Genomic DNA, 21,079 nt, shown 5'->3' with positions numbered 1-21,079 from the left:
GTAGCCTTTAAAAAGAAATTACGCTGATTTGTTTAAAAACAAGGAAGAGTCATAACACATGGTCGCTGAACATATTTTGGAAAATCCAGAAGAAGAGTGACCCATAATCCACCACTCAGGGATACCATCATTTACATTTTGATTTATTTCCATCTAGTGTCTTTCTATACACATGGAAAACTCGGACCCAACCGTAAATGCAACTTGGTACTGTTTCCTACTGTATAACTAACATCACGTGCATCTCCCATATCTTTAGAAGACATCCTTTCAAGAGATTCATCAGCCCCTTCTTGGTGGGAGAGTTTATAATTGACTGTCCTTCTGGGATGCTGCAGGCTCTTACAGAGTGAGTTCTACCATTAGTAAATTCATTTAAAAGCATACTTCTTATATTTCTTTCAAGGGATGGGTCTCTAACGCAGGAAAGTAAGAAGAGGGCCTCTTGGCTGCAGTCTGTTTCACCCCTTTTCTCCTGGTCCAGATACAAATACAAGGTCTTACGCATCCTAGAAAAAGACCCGGAGAAATGTTCAATCCCAAGAGAACTTCAGCAGAGCCTGCAGGAGGGAAGGAAGGTGTTCCCTTCCTGGGTATGCACCTCCTTGCTCTACTCGGCCCTTCAGCATCCTTTCAACACACGCCAGTGCATGCATGCCCCCCAGTCTCGCTCTCCTTCTCACAAAAGCCCAAACGTCCTATGTCCCTCTGACCCCCAGCCTCAGTGTCACGTCTTCTAGAGCCCAGCATATGCCTGCCTCAGGCCAGTTCCTAGATGCCTGTCCGGTCATGCCTACCAGATGGAAAGCCCTTGGGGGTTGGGACCACCTCTCGGTTGTCGTGGTGGCCTTTATACAGCAGTTACTCAAAAAACATAGATCCTGTGGAACTGGGATTGAAGACAGAGCAAGGTAGTTTGAAAACAAACCTTCATCAATTGCTCTTCTTGAAGCTGTCGGCGTCTCAGAAGTTCCTCATCGTCCTCCTCTCTGCCACTAGATTTGCGTCTCATGTCAGTTCCTAATTCCACAGCAAAGACAACTTCTCACATCAGTCCCTCAGAAAGGAAATCTTAATGGACTAGTCCATCTGTGTTCAATTGGTTAGGCTGGCAAGGTCAGCAGCGGTCTTTAACATTTTTAAGTGAACATCACAAAGGGGAAAAAATGCCCTCCACCAATTCAGCCTACTGGTTGGTTTCTCGAGAACACAGGCCCATTTGTGACCAGCCAGTTCAATGAGCAAGGCAGGTGAGGTGTGAATTTTGGCCTCCCAACAAATAGACTACTCAAATGAATTGGGGTTGCCATTGTAACTGAGTCTAAGCCATCCCATTAACCCCTGATCAGAGCTCATTCTAGTAAGTGGGAAGAGAATCTCTGGCTGTCGTTTTGATGTTTCTGAGGTCCATTTTCAAATAGAGAGGAATCCAAATCTATCCACATAAAAGGTATCTTACCTTTTAAGAACCTTTTAGTTTCCTCTTTCTTTGAATATTTAGACTTTTCATAAGGCTATATTACTAAGTTCTACCATTAGTAAATTCATTTAAAAGCATATTTTTTATATTTCATTCAAGACATGAGTCTCTAATGTTTCCTGTCTCTCATCCTTTGAACAATGGTCACAAAAGAGTTTTATACAAGTAGGTAAATAAAAAGTGTTAATACAGCTAAAATTATTAATTATGAATTATTTTGGAATATAGAAAATTATTATTAATTATTTTGGAACAATATGGTAAATCATGTCCAATATTTAAGCTTCCTGAAAAAGGGACATAGAGGAATTCTACAAGGAATAGAAAGGAGGAATTTGCTGGAATGGATGGAAGATTAAGATAATCATTGTTTTTCCTAAATTGCTTGGATTAATCTGGCTGTGAGAGGAAACAGGAAAGCTTACTAATCTAATCAAAACAAACTTTAACTAACAATCTTAATTTTCATCATTCTGACTAGTGGACCAGAAATTTTCCTCATTTTGGAACCCAGGGGAGCTGTAAACTATATAGTGATAATAATTTCCACAACCAAAAATTTAATTCTCCCTTTCCCCAGAGCTGCTTTGAAGTTCCCATTAAGCAGCATAACCGAACCAGGAACATCAAAGGCCTCAGAAACTTCCTGAAGGGCACGGATTGGCTGAGAAAAGCCAATGACTGATTCTTAGTTAAAATTATAAACGTCAATGTGGGTTTCTTCTTTTTAGTTTATATAAAAACTAACGGACTAGTTTGCAGGAACTAGATAAATCTCATCAGCATAATGTGCGGAATACTTGTGAATAATGAACTGAGGAGGCAGATTTTTCTTCTACTACTTCTATAAATACTGATTGCTTCAAAATCTACTTATATTGCTGGGAGAAGTTATTCTGAAAATAACTTGATGAGAAATAGCACAATGAAGAAGATTAGGAAATTTTAGAAAATTGAAGGCCTTTTAGGGTGTCAACAGAAATATGATAAGATCATCATATCTTTGTAAAGTTGACTTGATACATTTTCAGTATTAGCTTCTGGGTTTGCTAATATTTCTTTTTAGGCCAAGTGATTTCGCTACTGACAAAACAGTAAAGACACAGACATAATTTGAAAGCATAAAGCAAAGAATGAAACAGCTCAAATGTGGCATTTTAGCACAGAATTCATGGAAATGAGAGATGTAAAATCACATAAATTCACATGAGTAGTATCTCAGAAGATCCACTACTCTGTTATAGCCTTTTTAGTGATGGAGATTGTGATTCCACAAGAAAAGTGAGAGTACTTCAGTATTAAGAGAATTGTAACTACAACCCAGAAATGGTCTAAAACAAATTTAACTGAAAGAAGTCACACTTCTGCGCACACTCTGTAAACTCACCCACTCGACTCTAATTATATGGAACAATGTTCTTGCCATGAGGCTTTGACGCAGCAATGCTCAAAAGACTTGCCAATTTTGCAGTAATAACGCAGAGTGTTCATGCAAGTCATTAGTTTTAGACCAGTTCTGGCTCTCAGTGGGTTTGGTTAGAGCAAGGCTCTGGTGGATGTGTTTTTGTAATTTTTAAGCATTTTGCACACAAATTAATACCACATTAGTTCTTTCCACTATTCTACGTCCTGGGTATGGTTTTCTTAAAAATCTTTATGACAGGACACATGTCCTTGCACCTTCTGAGCTTCTCAGCGGTCTGTCCATTTGACTTAGCTGTGATAGTTGCGTACCTACGCCAGCAAGTGAGGGGGGACCAGGCCAGTGGTCCGTCTCAATCTTGGGTGTCTCACTGGGGTCTGGAGCCTGGGCTGCTGGGAACTTGGAAAACTTGATGATATCTTCTGAAGACTTGCTCTGGGCTGCCAAGGCAGCTGCATCTAGGTGGGATCAGGAGTTGTTTAGCTATCAGTCTGTGAGGCAGTGGTGGTACAACCCCACCTATATGGTTTTCTTGTTCTCTGGCAAAAGTTTCAATTCCAGAAAGTTCTACCTATCATCATTATCAACTTTCCCCACTCATTCAGAGATGTCTATGACAACTAGTTTTCATCTATGTCAGAAGCAAAGCTACATTCAACATCTGTTCTACATCTGAAAAACCTTATTTTGGAGTAGAGCTATCTAATACTAGCTAATGTAACTATTTAAATTTAAATAAATAAAATTAACAAAACAAAAAAATGTAATAAAATTAAAATTCAGTTCCTCTTTTGCACTAGCTGTATTTTTTTCTTTCTTTTTTTTTTTTTTAAAGGATGAGGTTTTGGCTGGGTGCAGTGGCTCACGCCTGTAATCCTAGCACTCTGGGAGGCTGAGGCAGGTGGATTGCTTGAGCTCAGAAGTTCAAGACTAGCCTGGGCAAAAGTGAGACGTCCATCTCTACTAAAAATAGAAAAACTGAGACAAGATCACTTGAACCCCAGAGTTGGAGATTACTGTGAGCTATGACACCACAGCACTCTACCCAGGGTGACAAAGTGACACTGTCTTAAAATAAAAGAAAAAAAAAAGATGAGGTCTTATTATTTTGCTCAGGCTAGATTTGAACTCCTGGGCTCAAATGATCGTCCCACCTCAGTCTCCTGAGTACCTGGGATTAGAGGTGTGTGCCATCATGCCTGGTTCTAATAGCTGTATTTCAAGTGTTTGGAAGTCATATGTAATTAGTGGCTACTGTACTGGACGGTACAGATGGAGAATATTTCCATCATCACAGAAAGTTTCATTGGACAATGGTCTCCTACTGTGGTTATTTGAAATTTAAGAGCTAAGTTAAAAGCATAATGCTGTACTTGACCATAGCTGTTAATTGTTAGAGTGTTGGCTGGCTTTGCATCTTTGGGCAAGGAGCCACAAATATATTGGGCCAGTTCGTTTTAATCCTTTCATACTATATATGAGACCTGGAGTACTAGGAGAAATGGAAATGGGAAAATCCACTTTCTGCTTGCAGGAATTTAGCATTTTGACTTATGTTTGCCATACCCACTCATTGTTTTATTCAAGGGTCTGTGTACTCAGGTGAGCCATCCGATTTTAAAACAAAAGCCAAACTAACAGCAACAAACCAGTCTGAAGGGTCAGTCCCTGATTCTGGCTAATTTTGCAAACTAGCCTGGGATGTTACCAGACATTTCAAAATGTATTTATAATGCTTTAAGTTAAAAACAATTTTTTCCCCTGGGTTCATGTATTTTAAAATCTGGAAATAAATGTTTGAATCTTAAGCTCCAATTCTTCCATTCTCCTAGTAACCTCTTATCTCAATTTGCTCAAAGGACTTAATGAAGTTGGCCCAATAAGGGGCCATAATAAGGGGGACAGTCTTGGCCAGACATGGAACAGTGTTTCGCTGAATCCCTAACCTCAGGAGAAAAACATTTCAGCTTGGAAAGAACTACATATTAAATCCCCTTCTTAAAGGTGGACAAAATGATAGCATATGGGAGACTGAGAAGTTCTGAGCCACCATTAAAAAAAAGAAAAGGGATTTTAGTTAAATCTGCCTAGCCTTTCCCAGATGCATGAGGGCACAGACACTAGTTTGGGGTGTAACATCTCTTTCTCTGGTATGAGATAGCTATTTGCAGGGTATCTTTTGGAAAGTGCTGCTCTGGCTGGGTTGTTCTCAATTACAACAGACTGAAGTAAAGAATGCAAAGTAAGTATCACAAAAAGCAGCCAATGAATCCCTTCCAAATAAGTAATAATCTAACCTTATTCCGTCTCCTTAAATCCTTACTAATTATCTGTGTTCAGAAAGGAGGGGCCTAAAGATTTTTAGTATCTCTAAAAGTCTCTAAACTGATGCAGTCTGGGAATCCTGTTCTTCAATTAACAACAAAAAAAGCACGACCTCCAACAAACAGTACTTACGCATTAGAATTGGTGAAGTCAGTAGTTAAACATTCACATGTTAATGAGTATGGGAAGACATTAAACCATAAAAAGCAAAAACAAAACAATGTTAACAAACTTAAAAAGCAAGCACATCGTGTAAAACCGTTAAAAAAAAGAGAAGAAAAAAAATCATAGCTTTAGAACCATTATGAGACCTACTTTTTAATCTCCGTAGGATTTTGGCCTAAACATTTTTTCCTTGGGCATTTTCAACTTTGTTTTCAATGGCATTCTAATTCTTAAGGAATCTTTACTGTCTACTGGATTCTGAAGGCAGCCTTCAAATTTCCTGGCATAACTTGTGTATTGTTTTCTGAAATCACCTGAAGACCAGTTTTGGCTTTCTATTCACAAAGATTTGTGGGAGACAAATACATTGGGACTTAATAATGGTGGAGGAAAATGTGATTTACATAAAGTAATGTGATTTCCTGTGTTAAAAGAATTTGTATTCCCAGAAAAGGAAAATAATTATAAATCCATTATCATGACTGTTAGTTTGTGGGAATTTCTGAGACCAACTGGTAATCTAACTAACTGGTTTTTACAGATGGGAAAACTGAGACTCAGAGAGATGACATCCACTCATCTCCATGCCACCTGTGCCCCGTCCACTTCACCACACAGATGTCTCCACACCGTGTAAGGGACTGAGGACCTGAACAGCCAAGGTGATGTAGGCTCAGTTAAATTAATTTTTCTCTGTGGTTGGTTTTAATTAGTTTTGATTAGTCAAACTAATTAATTATAAGCTCATCAAAATCATTTTAGAGATTGGTTAAATTATTTGATGACAAAAAAACAAATCTTATTGGGATGTCTGTGAGTTGTTATGTGACCAATACTTCCCTTCCCTAGGAATGAAATGATACATGGTTTGATGGGACCAGGAATGGGCTAGCAGCTTCCTAATCAAGCGAAGTGTTCTCCACCCAAGAAAATCAATTCTACAATCTTTGCATCTCAGCAAACCAGAAAAGCATAATAAGCGGGGCAACCAGTCTGATTCTCAAAAGCAGCAGGAGGTGAGCCTTTCAGGACAGCACAGAGAAGTTCAGCTGACTCTGCTATTTAAAAGCTAGGCGGAGGAAAGCAGGTTTTACCATGCTGTTTGTAGATGGGTGGTTTTCGGTAAATGTTGATCCCTTGATCTGTGGAAATGAAAAGCAAAGGTGTGTGATTATGGGAACCAGTTCGCTGATGGGATAAACAGATCAACCCGGGGGCAAACCACACTGAAGACTCTTGAACAAAAATTAGCAAAGTTAACTTCTGTATTACAAAGACTGAGCGTATTGGAAGCAAAGACTACTACAGAAATGAGCGGCTTACTACAGACAAGTGATATGGAAGCCTTTGTAATACATCTTAGGCTATATAGAGATGTAATTAATTCATGAGCCATTTATTTCAAATACACACTTCACTGAAAGGTGGGATTAAAACAGGAAGAAATGCAAGCAGTGGGCTACTCTGATGGCGAAGAAGACATAACCAGTTTGGGGAAAATCCCCAAATTGCTACTGTCTAGAAATTGAGCCCCCAGTAATACCAGTGGCTCAATTTACTTTTCAACTGATGAGTGGAACAGTGGAAAGCAATGTTGAAAAGTTAAGAGTAACTTTTTTAAACATATAAGTACTTCTTAAATGCAAGGTTAGCGGGCTATGTTGACCGGATGTTCAACAAAATCCTGATTTGCATAAGCTGAATTGAAAAAAAAAAACACAAGAAAGAAAGAAAAAGAAAGGAGGCTAAATACTACACATATATTTACACGGGACCCCATTTGATTATGCCCCCATTTCACTTTAACTGCAAATACTAAGGAAATTTCAAAAGGCTTCTGCTTCCCCAGAATCTTGGGCCTATACCTTGTATGGTATTCTTCATGGGAAAAATTTCAAAAATAGAACACTGATTACCAAAATTCAATGAAACTTGTAAAAAAGGGCAGTCCCAGCTCAGTGAGTGGTACAAATCTTAGTGAACTTTCCTGTTTTATTAGGTAAATGTAGAAAGAAAAAGATAAAATGACTATGGGTTCCAAATATATATACCTGTGTTAACATAATAGGTCATTTATCAAACTACTTTCAGCAGCTAAAAGAAGGAAAACAAGGAACTCTTGATGGAAAAGTCATAGCTTGATCTCTGATGGCTAATACTGCTTCTACAAACTCAATCGATGCTAAACATGAAGATATTGATGGGCTCTGATTATTCTAGTTTCTGATGGCAAATTACTATTTGTTCTGTGACAGCAAATGCTTGTCGACTTCTGAGCAAAGCTTGTGGCACCAGGCCTAAATTGCAAGATATCTTCATGGGCTATGGAGTAACTCGTCAGTCTACTACAGAAAGGCCACCCAATTTTATACCTCTCTGGAAAAAAAAAAAAGGCAATGAAAAGAGTCTCCATATTGGACACAAAAGGGAAATTTAACAATATTCTTAGGTGACACTGTAGCTCAGTCTTGAGGATGGGAAGATAAGTAGATTGTCATTATGCTAATTAGTCAATGACACCAAACCATCAGAGGGACATCTTAGAAGGCACTAGCAGAGAGGTAAAATTAAAATTTTAATTTAAAAAAAAGCAAAACAATCAAAGCCCTCTCCTGTACCTTCTGTCTCCCACCCTCTTCAAAAATTTTTGAGAAAACATAAACCTTCAGTGTTCTCCTGACATCTCACAAACAAGACTTTGGAAAGGCCCTCAAGGTCAGATCCTGCAATTTAGGGTTTGTGGACCACGTGCATCCCAACTCAGAGCATGAAAGATGAGACAGACGAATTACAAGGCTACATTCTACACTGTGACAGGACAGCGAGACACAGACCGTGTCAGCTCCTACCTGGAACATGGAAATGTTTAGGGGCCTGAGCGTAAGTTGGAGTTAGAGGGCGGCTGTCTGGCCGGTAAGGGAGAGGGGAGTTCCGGCCGCTGGACGGCTCATTGCCTCCAATGAGAAGAATGGAGAAAACAAAATGAGAGAAGGGAGAGAAACAAAGGAAACCAAGCAAGCATAATCAAAATTCAAAACAACGACCAAAAGGAGGCTCATCGGAGAGGAGAGACAGAAGAAACAAATTCAATTCATCCACTTGGCTTGCGAAGGTGACATCAGGTTAGTTTTGCAGAAGAGAGAAGTGAGTTCAAGTGGAGCTGGGTTGTAAGCGGCTGGCGGGAGGTGTGTCAGCCCCACAGCATGCGGTGAAGGCGGGAGCTAGCAGCAAACTGACCCCATGGCGGGGACACCAGGAGGGATGGAAGGCGTGTGATTCAGGATCAGCTGTCAGATGGTTAAATCCCAAGCAGGTGGAGGGGTGCGCGATGCAAACCCAAAGACGGTCACTCCCAGGCATGAGGGCAGAGGCTGGCAATCAGAACATATGTCTCTGATCCAAAGGCTCAGTCTGGGGACCCGTGTGGTCACCCAGGCCTTCCCCTTAGGAACACCAAGGCCTTCACCGCAGCACATGTTTCCAGTTTCCTCACTTTGAAATACATGCGACAGTCAGACCCCTTTCTGCCTCGTATTTTGGGACCAGTTATGCCTCTCCCCACTCTTCTCCTCAACGATGAGGCTCCACCCAGGCTAATAGTTCAGTGACATTTGGTGACCACCTGCTATGGTTGAGCATGGAGGGATTGTGGGAACCAGGTGGGCTGGTTCCCTCCTTCCTCCTGATGTCCCAGGCCTCTGGGTGTGGGCCTTTCCATGTCTGCCTCCCCACCTTGTGAGCTTCAGGACTGATGCCCAGCTCAGTCCAATAGGGAGACTGCCACCGAGGAACAGGGAGATGAATGGGGTATAGTCCCTGCCCTCAGGGGGCTCTGAGTTTATCTAAGGAGACAGACTTCAGATTAATATATGCAATACCAAGTACTTGCTTTTCAGAGGTATTATAATAAAACTGTTAAGAGACTCAGATGACGGTGTCATCAGTTCTTCAGGAAAGCTACACAGAGAGAAAATGTTGTTATACTGAGCTGGGCATCAAAACTCAAGCTCACCAGGTGGGGAGGTAGACAGTGGAAAGGCCCACGCTCCAGAGGCCTGGGACATCATGAGAAAGGAGGGTGCGGAAGGGTCTGGTGCACGGAAACAGGCCCAGCCACTGTGGCTGGATAGCACAGTATTCTTGGAGGAGGGAAGAGAGATGAGCTGGAGGAGACAGCTTGGCCACCAAAGCCTTAAGTGTCACCATAGCCACCAGCGCTCTGTTCCGACCAGGAGGACAGCGGGGATGAATGGATGTTGGGGCAAATTTAGAAAATTACTGGCCTAAATTGTCTTCCTACTCTATATCTTGGACAAACATCTTGTCCCAAGAACACACCATAAGACGTAGGGCTACCAAAATTTACCAAATTAGTAATGCTGATTACCTTTACTATTAAGTTGTTAGAGTTCTTGATATTCTGGATACAACTCCCTTACCAAATAAATGATCTGCCAATATGTTCCCCTATTTCATAGGCTGTCTTTTAACTTTTTTGATGATGTCCTGTGAAGCACAAAAGTTCTTAATTGTGATAAAGTCCCATTTATTTACCTATTAATGTCAACAATTTTATATAAATCATAGATCATCAGAAAATAGAACTCTACCAAATTCCTTCAAGTCAAATTGTCCTAAATCTTGCTAGCGAAGTATGAAAGATGTCAACAGTTAGATTTTTAAAATATGTTTAGTAGAGTTTTAATTTCTCAATATGTATATTTTGGGGTAACCAGAGTACAGACCTGCATTACATGGGCAGTAAGGTACTCCAAATATTGGATCTAGGTTCGTCAAACTGAGTCAAATTTAGATTCCAGGCTTTTGGTCACTGGTGTTCTGAAACTTTTGTTTTTTTCCCCTCAAGAGTCAGTTTACCATCCGACTCTAACTATGTTACAATGTTGACTTTTTTATTGAAGTCAGATGTTAGTTTCTAAAAATTCTGAAGCTTCACCTCAAACTACTGATCTATTAGCAAGCTGATTTATTAAATTGTTATCTCATTGACCATCACTCTCCTAAAGAAAAGTAACTAGTTGGTGTCTTAAAAAATGAGCATAAAAAACATGGGTGAAATAAAGCAGAGGAGGGAAGGTTGTGGTTTGCATCTAGAAGGGAACAGTGTTTTCAACCTGTTTAGAACTCAGCCTCATTGACCATCACTAGTGTGTCGCTGGCCAGGAATAAGTGCTTAATAAATGCCTGCAACTGAATGACTGAGGTAGGGCAACTAATTAATTCCATAGCTATTTGCTGACCTAATTTACAAGGACCCTTGCAGGATTAACCATCTCCTTTCTCTGATCTCTTAATCAAAGGAAGCCAGTTGTCAGGGAGTAAGTCTTCACTTAAAGCTGAGAGGTTCTTGGAAACTTCAACTTTAAGCAAAATGAACTACAGCAGGTCCCCCAAATAACACCATTTTTAATATTGTTGACAAGAAAAAAAATGGTTTTTATACAATGTCATTTAGTTCAAAGTCACAGTTTCTAAGAACCTACTGACAGCATCGAGGACGCGCTGTATACGCACTAAGATCACAATAGTGCCCCTTTATAACTTTCCCATCAGGGTTGATCTTTGGTAGCTCTAATTGTTTAGCGTAAGAAAAATTCTTTAATTGTACAGACCTTAGAAATGACTGACAGGAGTATTCCATAATTGAAAAACCAGAATGATTCATGTGGTCTTTTCTCAAAAGAAAGGCTAAGGGGTCTTAGTGGTCTTGTCTTGCTTTAGGGTGTCTTTGGAAGACCCTTCCTGGGTCCCTGGAGTGCCGGCTGCCTGCCTTTGTTCTTTCACCTCTAACCCTGCTGTCCTTGGGAACATCAGATGCTTCGGGGAAAGCTCCCAGGTCTTAGTTCCAACACCCAATTGGATGAGACTCCATTACATTTGTTTGGATAATTTTCAGCCAGTATCATGCACACACAAAAGTACCTGCATATACAGGACATGAAGGCTACTAGAATTAGGAGTTTGTCCAAGTAATAAAATCTTCCTATCAGCAAGATTCTCTGCTGCCAGTGGCAGAAAAAGCTCGTCATTCCTTGGATATGGCTCAAGACCACAGAGGCTACGAAGTGAGTAGCTATCTGAATTCCTGAGGGGTGAATTCAGGCTGAATACTGTCACCGATGGGGTGTGGTTTTTTATTTGGCTGCTTATCTTTAGCTATTGACCTCTCTAGTTGTTAAAAGAAAAAAAAAAAAACTAGTATATTCAAGTCTTTGCAAGTAAATATAACTCTATAATCATTTAAAAGAAAGCATTTTAAAACACCAGGTAAATAGAGATTCAAGAAGGCACCTGTCTCTGAGATCCTGCACACAATGACTTTCACATATCACAGAGGTTTAAAAGGCCTTGGACTAGGTGCCAAATTCTTAGCCCTGGAAATACCAAAGGCATGATGCATTTTTGGCATTTTTAAGAGAAAAAGAAAAGTTTTCAGGAAGGGGCCTCTTCTCTTTTTTAATTTACACAGGCTGTCTTTATATAATGTCTCTTTCCACTCAACCTCACAGAAAATAACTGATAAGGACCCTGAGAAGTTGTTTGCTTAGTTCATTATTTAGACAAAGCTATGTATGATGCCTTACAGGAGATATCCTATTTGGGAGGTATTTTTATCATCATCATTATCTATCAGCCTCCAAAACGATTTAAAATTTTTTTGATTATTTTGAAGGAGATGGGGCTTGTTATGTTGCCCAAGCTGGACTCAAACTCCTGGCCTCACACGATCCTCCTGCCTTGGCCTCCCAAAGCACTGGGATTACAGGTCCAAGTCACCATGCCCAGCCAGATATTGTGTGAAATATACACTTACATAAACATACATATGAAATATGATAGCGTATGCATCACAACCAAAGCTATTGTGTTGTTTTAAATAAGCCCTTGGATTCGGCCACCCTACGCTGTTAGTAAACTTAGCTATAATTCTGGCCTTCATAATTACTTTTTTCCCTTCATATGAGCCATTTTTGTTTAGTTCTGGGGAGAAGACTGACTCAGAGGAGCCTCACCTACATAACACATTAACACGGTTTGTCTTCACTTACATTCTTCTTTTTGGTACCATGAGAGCACAAGTGACAAACTCTAAGACAAAGGACTAGAAACGGAGGTGACAGTTCTATTGTGGCAACCTGCTGGAACACTGCCTAGCTTTTTGGACTTGAAGTACTTATATCCTAAAATATAAATAAATTATCTCGAGGAGACCTTAACATAAGTTGGCGGCATCCGGAATTTTGAGATGGTTTCACGATTGCTTGTACTTGTCTAAAACATCAGTAAGAGTTACTGTTTCCTTTAGCAAGTGTCAAATACACACTTGCATCATAGCAACTCGTATTTGTGGCCAAACAGGAAATATTCCTTTTTTTTTGGCTGGGGGCTGGGTTTGAACCTGCCACCTCCAGTATATGGGGCCAGTGCCCTACTCCCAAAATGTGGAACGCTTCACGAATTTGCTTGTTATCCTTGCTCAGGGACCATGCTAATCTTCTGTGTATCGTTCCAACTTTAGTATATGTGCTGCTGAAGCGAGCCCAGGAAATATTCCCTTCAAAGACATGCTGATATATGTAGCCTTCCTGCTCACAAATCGAATTTCTACTTCACGGACACAGAACGTAACGTCTAGCTGTATTTCAAAGGGGAAGGAAGAGAAGCTTAGCAAACACTTCACAAACCAAGGTCAAAACAAAGTGCAAATGGGTTTTGCAAATCGCTAGGCAGAAAGTTGTCCAAATGGCCCAATGACATACTAATACAGAATGAGGCCGCAAGGAATCTCAGAGAACAGAAATAAAAACACATCCCCAAACAAGATGGATGTTACAGAAAATGGGTAGAGAAGCTAACGGGCCATGCATCTCAGCTTTACACCCATGCAGGCAACTTCAGCACAGTGAACCTGGGGTCTGGGCCACATGCATGGGAAGCAAGGACCAGGAAGTGGATTTGTACAATGGAGGCTGGGCTTCTCACTGCCAGAGCGGCCAGGCCTTCCTTAGAAGAACATCCTACCTTGGGTCAAGCTCCCCAGCTAACATTCATTTTTAAAAATGAACTCCTCCAAGATCCCAAGACAAGCTCCCGTGTAAGTAAATGAAGGGCCAGAGAAAACCCTGGGAGACATTGCTTACATTGAAAATATCTTGGATGTGTTTCTCAAACGGCCATAGGTTCCCTCTTCTGAAATTTCTAAGTGCTGAAGAGGCCTCCCATTAAATGCACATGCCTGTTTGTCAAAATAGCTAAGAAGTTGCTCCTTGGAGAATTGTTACTGAGCCAAATATATTAGGGTTTTAAAGCAAAAATCTTTCAGGTACAAATTCTCCATGATTTATTTTTTTTTGGTAAGCAACAAGTCATCTGATTGTGTCCATTATATTTTGTAGACTATTTCATATGAATATTTCTAGTAAAAAGAAAATGGGAGACTTTTTTATAAGTTCAGGGTTACTCTAATTACTTTTGGCCTAAGGCTTTTCATAGAATTTAAACCCAAAATATTTGATGGCATCAAAAACTTCAAATTTAGACTGAAAACAGAAAAAAAAAGTATACCTACGTTTTTAATAAAGTACCATGTAGGTGCACAGAGGTGAGATAATTTTCATAACCATTTTATATTTTTATTGAAAAGTAAAAGATTATTAATTTTGCAATTTAAATGATTGCAAGTTGTTTCTTTGTCTTAGCCTCTGTAAGAATGCAATTTGCTGGTTGAAAAGAGGTAGAGGATAAAAGTTTGCTTTAAAAACTACACTTAGTGAATATTTATACTGAAACACACGCCTTTAATGGGAATGACATTTCTAGGAGGAGAAGGCCTGAGGGCTGGGCTGGGTGTGGCCACAGCCTGGCTGTGAGCCAGCTCTTTAACCAGGCCCCTGCTTCTTGGTCTTGCCACAGAGCTGACCTCACAAGGAAGGGCACGAGGAACAGTGTAGTCCAACATCGTGTGAGAACACCACGCTGACCGAGGGGGGTCACACCACACTGACCAAGGGGGGGCCACACCACGACACTTCACTGCACACATCCTAATGACCTGGGAGATCAGCCTCATCCTTCCGGATTGGTAAATGAGGCAACTGGCACTCAGAAGGATTAGTAAGCCACCCAGGGTCACACAGCTAGCAAGTGACAGAACTCAAGTCAAGCCCGAGAGTCCAGCGTCCCCAAGCTTCCCATCTCCCCACATGGCCACCCACGACATGGGGTGTTGCTAGACGGTGACACTTCCTGATGTGTTATTTGTACAAACTGCGTAACACAACAGGGCCCATGGCAGTTTTCTTTCTAACATAAAATAACCAAAAGGAGGAAGCTTACATTTTAATGAATAAAAAAAAAATGTGTTTTCTCTTGAATGGTAAAAATAACCCAAATCTTAATTCGGCCAAGGGCTGCTATAATAAAGTCTCCTTTAACATAGACATGATCGAAGTTTTAAGAAATAATTTCTTTATGATTTTCTGAACTTTCTCTGAAGTATCAGAGAAATAATTGTAAGTGATCTGTCAAGAATTTTAGAAAGGGCTGTACCGCAGCTACTGAAAAATTTGCTCACAGCCAATAGTGTGTGTCTTCAATGAGCATGCCAGTGAGATTATTTTCAAAATGTAGGAAAACGCTGAAATAGCAAGTTTCTGAAAGAACTGAACGCTGATAAGTACAGTGCATCTACCTTTTAGGGCTTTGGTGCGCAAAAATCCAAGGCAAAAGAGAAAAGCTTGGGTTGACAGACAGTGGAAATTCAGTAAGCAGGACCATCATCTGGGCTTCTCAGGGGAAGCGGTGGTGATGGGAACACTTGAGTCCAGGCTTTGAATCCCGTGATAACATCTGTGATGCCTCCTCCTCCCTCCCGCAGCTATTTTTATTGGTTAATTTGCTTCACATTGAGACTACAGAAAAAGTCAGCATCTCTCCGGGAGCTCATGCTTATTTTAAATTATGGCCCCTTTGTGGCCTCTCCGGGACTCTTGGGTCCCCCAACATGGAGAGCCCCACCTGGGGATGGCCACAGAATCTTCACCAACAATGGGATGCTGAAGGCGACGGGGCAAAAATGTGATGCAGGAACAGAAGACAGCAGGCAAAGCCTCTCCATTATCATCCCCCAGGACGGAGTTAGGACAATCAGCAGAGGACTGCTCCCGGAGTTGGCTCAAAGAGCGGAGTTTGTTACGTTCCCATAGATCTTTTTATGCTGCCCAGCCGTGTTAACATAGCTAAGTGGTTTATCACCATGAAGACAACTTTGGGATATTCGTTACAAAATACTGTTGTGTTTTGCTGAGACGTAACATAAATTAAACCCAGGAAGCCCCAGTTACATATTATATCTTGTTTTTGACACATACAAAAACAAAATAATAATACATAATACAGTAGCACCTCTGTAAGGTGACCACCTAGCAGACTGCAGCAAACTGCCAATTTACAGAGGTGGTCAGCCTAAGGAGCTCGGCCTACTGCACTGATACACACAGGTCGTGCACGGCCGGTCCGTGAAGATTACACCCACCTGAGGAGGTGGTCAATGCAGGGCGGTGGGCAAGTATGGAGGTTCTCCTGTGTATATTTTTTCAAGTGGTAGATACTAAATCTTATGGTCTAAAGTACTTCCTGTTTCTTCATCTAGAGCACTTAGAAATGACATATTCCTCCTGAGAGAGCTATGCCAGTTCTAAGACAACCCTTGGGAATGGTTACGACACACGCAGGCATGCTGAGAGGTTAGAAGCTTGGTGCTAACCCTTGGAGATACACCTTATTAGCCTTCGGGGGTGCTAATAAATCTCCACTATGCAGGGTGCTGCCTGGAGAAACCTGCCTCCTTACCTTTGATATGGGGAATGAAGTGGTGTCGGAAGGGGGGGTTGGGGCGGGAGTCGCTGTGGGTGGGGCTGAGGCTGCTGGTGCGCAGGTGGGACAACCTCTGCACACCAGGAGACAAAAGCTCTGTGCAGCGAGGAGTCAGGGGCAGGGCACGGTGGAGACAGAAAAGAAGAACAGGAATTAACACAGGAGCAGGGACGGTGCCATTGTTCCAGGGGGAGGGAAAAATAAAGAGCGTTAATCGGGAGTCTGGAAAAGGAGGAAGGAAGAGGGTTAGGAATGCACCTGCTGAGGGTGAGGCCCAGTGGGGAGAACTGGACAACTGGCTCAGGAGGGTACCCAGTCACTCTCTGAGAATAAATGGCTTTGGTGAAAAGGAACAGTCACCAGGACACTCTCTGTCAGGATGATGCCGGATACCATCGGGCCAGTACCAGGCACATCATTTAGACATTTAACAATCGATAATTTTGAAAAGCAACAAAACAGAACCCTCGGAAATGCACGTAAAACGACTTGATAATCATTTCAAGAAATTTAAAAATAAGAATTTATAGGTAAGGGTCAGATTATTTTTTTTAAGCTGCAAACTTATCCCAATGGAAGTTTAATTTTATTTTACCTATACAGAAGGAAAACCTGTTTGTGTTCCCTGAAGGCAAAGCATTGATCCTGAGAATTGTACCGTGGTAGCACTGGACTTTCGGAAATTCACTAGTGGACCATTAAACCCAGACCTGGGGGCTGACACCATCTAAAACTCTGGGGTGTTCTATGTGGATCACAAGTATGATGTCAGAATACTGCCGGCTTCACTTTAGAAGGGTAGACCTCAAAAAAAATTATAAAGCCTAATAACTGACATCATATCTATATGTGTAATATATTGTAAACAGAGACAAGACTGTTTTAAAGCCTATTGGCTTTGAAACCACAATCAGAATATATAAAAGCTTTTTCAATAAGGACATAAGTTTTGTGGGGAACACGTGTTGCTGAATGACCACGTTCTCCACTATTCAGGGGTCTCTGGGACCACAGTTTCTCCAGAACCCTCTGCCATTCCGACAACTCCATGGCTGGGTGTCTCAGTGACCTTGGCATAGGTACAGAGGCAGGTTAACAGCATAAAAGATTTCCTATCACCCAGACGGACAAGGGTTTAAATCAAGACCTATGTTCAGGTCTTGAATAAAATGGATATAGTGTTAAATTTAAAAAAAAGAAAAAGAAATGAAGAAAATTTCTAAAAACTTTCATTGAACATAATCCAATAAATACTGAGTAAATATTTATAAGCCGAGAGAAAAGGACACAATACTGAAGGATCAAACGGTTTCAATTCTCCACAGTAGTAAATCCATAGTTTTAAAGAAAAGACTGTAGCTATTTCAGTCTGTCAGTTTCCTTCGGTTTTACATTTTATGTACTTTTTTTCTTTTTTTTTTGCCGGGGCTGGGTTTGAACCCACCACCTCTGGTATATGGGGCCAGCACCCAACTCCTTTGAGCCACAGGCACCACCCTTGTGTACATTTTTATAATACAGGTTAGCACATGGCTAGGTTTGCTCTCATCAACTTGCCCAGAAGCAAGAAGCTTAAAATGAAGTCTTCCCAGGTGGACATCATCCCCACCAAGCTTGCTCAGAGTCACAGTCTTGTCTGTGAATCTATTTCTCAGGGAATCTTAAATCTGTGCTGGGACCTCCATGCTTCTCCCACTCCATAGGGGACACTCACTTACAGCCACAGGGACTAAATTCTCACCAGAGGAATGTCCACTAACATCCCCTAATCTGTGGCATTCTCTACTGGAGGACATCTCTGATGTTTTTATGTTTTCTAAGTCTGATTTGAAAACTTAATGTTGGAAGAGATCTTAAAAGTTATCAAGCACAACCCTGAGGCCTCTTTCTAGAAGGTTCTTCACCAGGCATGCTCAGTAACACCACGTGCCTGGACGAGGGAAACAATAAATCCTCAACAAATGGCTAATACTGGATTTTAGGTGATGCGGATAGGCTCTGAATATTTCTTCTTGGAGATCTTCATTTTAAGTCTCAAAGTGATGAGATTTTTGTCAACTCTTAAAAAAATTAAAAATAAAACCTCCCTTGCTTCCGGTAGTACGCTGTCAAAATGCAATTATTCAATATATCGTAACAAGCATAGCCATAAAATGGTACTTCAAGAAAAGACAGAATGAAATATAGTTGGATGCCAGTTTTCATTGTGTTCTGGAAGAGAGGTAGAACTATTTGGTAGTAGAGTTTTCAGCATGTTGTCAATGACATGAGACATCACACAGAGATACAGCGGATTACAGAATGAATCCAGGAACAGCCGCCTTACCAGGTCTGTGGAAATGCTGGGGAGAGCGTGACGTGGTCGGAGTGTAACTGTGGCGGCTGTAGACGGGGGAGTTGATGGAGCCCTGGCTGGTGGACCGGTGGATCATCCGATCCCGAACATCCTGGTATCCCTGGACACAAAGTTTGAGAAAGCATGAACATTAGACACATTTGGGCTATATTATCATTTCCGAGCAGAACCGAGTTTCCACAATGCTGCCAAGGAACTATCCCGTCTACCTGTTCAGGTGGCTCTTTTAGGACCATACTCCACAAATACACATGCAAATGCATATTCTGCGGATGTTTTGTTGGAAATCCACAGTACTTTCATTTATTACAATTTTGAAATGTGAAGTTATCAGCTCAGGTAAGGATAGAGCTCTGGGATAAGAGGTCGTAATTCCGATGACCATGTTGGTATTGTGCTTCTCAGTGTTAGGGGTGTGTTTGCCTGCCCATCAGATCTGCTTAGTAATAAGGATCAGTGGACCCCAGGGCCTCACCTCCCTTCCCCACTAACATAGACACAAGGTTCCAAGCAGGTTAAGAGCCCTGTGTGTGGAGGGGTGTAGCTGGCACGGGCATGGCCCACTTTAGAACCAGCCTCCCGATTCTAACTTCACCCCTTGTTCTGCCCACCAACCTGCACTGTCCAGTGACATTTTAAATTGATTCTCCTGGAGAACAAGTTGGTCGTTGCCTGAAAGCCACTATCTACTTCTCACCTTGGGGAACATATTCCAAGAAAATCATTAAAAATGATCTTCAAAAGGAATGATTGATTCGAAGAATTTTATACTACTATCATTCACAAAGGCAAAAATTTGTATTACCTAATTGATTTACCTCAATAAATTGGCGCATAATTAGGAAATCATGACATGTGAATTTAATGTAGTATGATAGCACTACTAACATGTCACCTACATCCAAACCTGGGAAAGGTTATATTACGTAATAAGAACAAGAAACCGAGCGGCACCTATGACTCAAAGGAGTAGGGCGCCGGCCCAATATATGGGAGGTGGCGGGTTCAAACCTGGCCCTGGCCAAAAACTGCAAAAAAAAAAAAAAAAAAAAAGAAAACCACACGTACGCAAACACAATGTAAAACTGCTGAAAGTTCATAGTCCCAGGAGAGGATAAAGGATATTTCACATTTTAGGAATTTGTTGTTCTGCAGAGTTTCTACTAACACAGTAAAACATTTGAAAGAATACACAAATAATCGCTAAATTAAAACCTCAGTAACCACAGCTTTGTAGACTCTGAGAGCAAATGGCCAGGAAGCTGGCTTGCTCCTAGTTGGCTGTAACAATAAAGAAAAACAGAAAGGCACCAAATAATGTGCTTCAACCTTGCGATCAACTGGTCAATAATAGAAGTTCATTCTTCATAATTTCAGTTGTAAATTACCAGCATACTGTTGGAAATTAACGAATCATAGTACTTGGGCACAAACATCAAAATATTACAGAATTTTTACTATTTTGAATGACAGAGATTCCCTAGGATCAGTCCAGTTTTATAAAGAATATCCCAAAAGCTGCTTGGCTTTAAGACCAGATGATTGAGCTGTTAGATGAAGCAGAGTAACCTCTTAGGAAAATGGCTCTGCTGACAGAATACACTATGACCGCTGTTGGCTAATATGTTAGGATTCAGATCAACTGATTATAGACAAGGGCAGACACACTGGGACAAGGGGCTTCAATACCTACAGACAGACACATTTCTGCCACTTCGAGGTGCAGGCTCCATCAGCATGAAACCATTTTTACTTCTACTTTAAAATAAACTTATTGCGTAAGTCAGTCTTTTCTGCGTCTGACAGTCTTTTCTTACCCATGAGGAATCTCTCTGGCCAGCAGAACCCCACATGCAGTTCTTCTGTTCCCTTGTACGTCTTTTTTTCAAAAATTCTAGAAACTCTCAAATTTTGCCCATTAAAATGGTCAGAAATGGTACTTACTTCTGCTGATGGAGTAGGGGACAAAGTCCTCGGAGACTAGAAGAATAAGGGAGAATTTAATGTCACAAAGATGTTCGTTAACTATTTACCAGTTTTAATCAGAGTTGCTTACTGGAATCAGCTGGAGACACTGCCCCAAATACACATGTCCGCACTTCTTGCCCATTCCCCCAACCTGTGATTTAGGAAGTCTGCCGTGGGGCTCACAAAGGAAACCTCAGAGAAAGTTCCTGAGAGATTCTGGTGCACATCTCTGCTTAAGAATCACGTTTTAGGCTCAGAGCCTATGGCTCAAGAGGCTAAGGCGCCAGCCACATACAACTAAGGTGACGGGTCTGAATCCAGCATGGGCCTGCCAAAACAACAATGACAGGTGCAACCCAAAAATAGCTGGGTGTTGTGGTGGGCGCGTGTGGTCCCAGATACTTGGGAGGTGGAGGAAGGAGACTCGTTTGAGCCCAGGAGTTGGAGGTTGCTGTGAGCTGTGATG

The 21,079-nt window shown here is 41.3% G+C and overlaps 1 protein-coding gene and 1 non-coding gene across 13 annotated transcripts in view; both read right to left on the bottom strand.

The window, feature by feature from the left end:
- Positions 1–21,079, bottom strand: part of ABLIM1 (actin binding LIM protein 1) — a 333,243-nt gene that overhangs the window by 8,260 nt on the left and 303,904 nt on the right. For 11 of the 12 annotated variants that reach the window (XM_023511749.1, XM_023511747.1, XM_023511750.1 and 8 more), the window contains 5 exons: positions 20,590–20,625; positions 18,616–18,745; positions 6,488–6,535; positions 3,215–3,361; positions 929–1,020 (listed from right to left, as the gene is read on the bottom strand). In XM_023511749.1, the coding sequence (XP_023367517.1) occupies positions 929–1,020; positions 3,215–3,361; positions 6,488–6,535; positions 18,616–18,745; positions 20,590–20,625 (453 nt within the window). Of the gene's footprint in view, positions 1–928; positions 1,021–3,214; positions 3,362–6,487; positions 6,536–8,242; positions 8,348–18,615; positions 18,746–20,589; positions 20,626–21,079 lie in introns of all 12 variants that reach the window. The other variant, XM_003787146.3, reaches the window with a different exon arrangement.
- Positions 12,851–12,957, bottom strand: LOC111724326. Its single transcript, XR_002772642.1, has one exon. It is a non-coding gene; the product is annotated as a U6 spliceosomal RNA (small nuclear RNA).

The sequence above is a fragment of the Otolemur garnettii genome, unplaced genomic scaffold, assembly GCF_000181295.1.
Source record: "Otolemur garnettii isolate 467f Iridium unplaced genomic scaffold, OtoGar3 scaffold00021, whole genome shotgun sequence".
NCBI lineage: Eukaryota > Metazoa > Chordata > Mammalia > Primates > Galagidae > Otolemur > Otolemur garnettii.
This window is presented reverse-complemented; position numbering and strand designations above follow the sequence as displayed.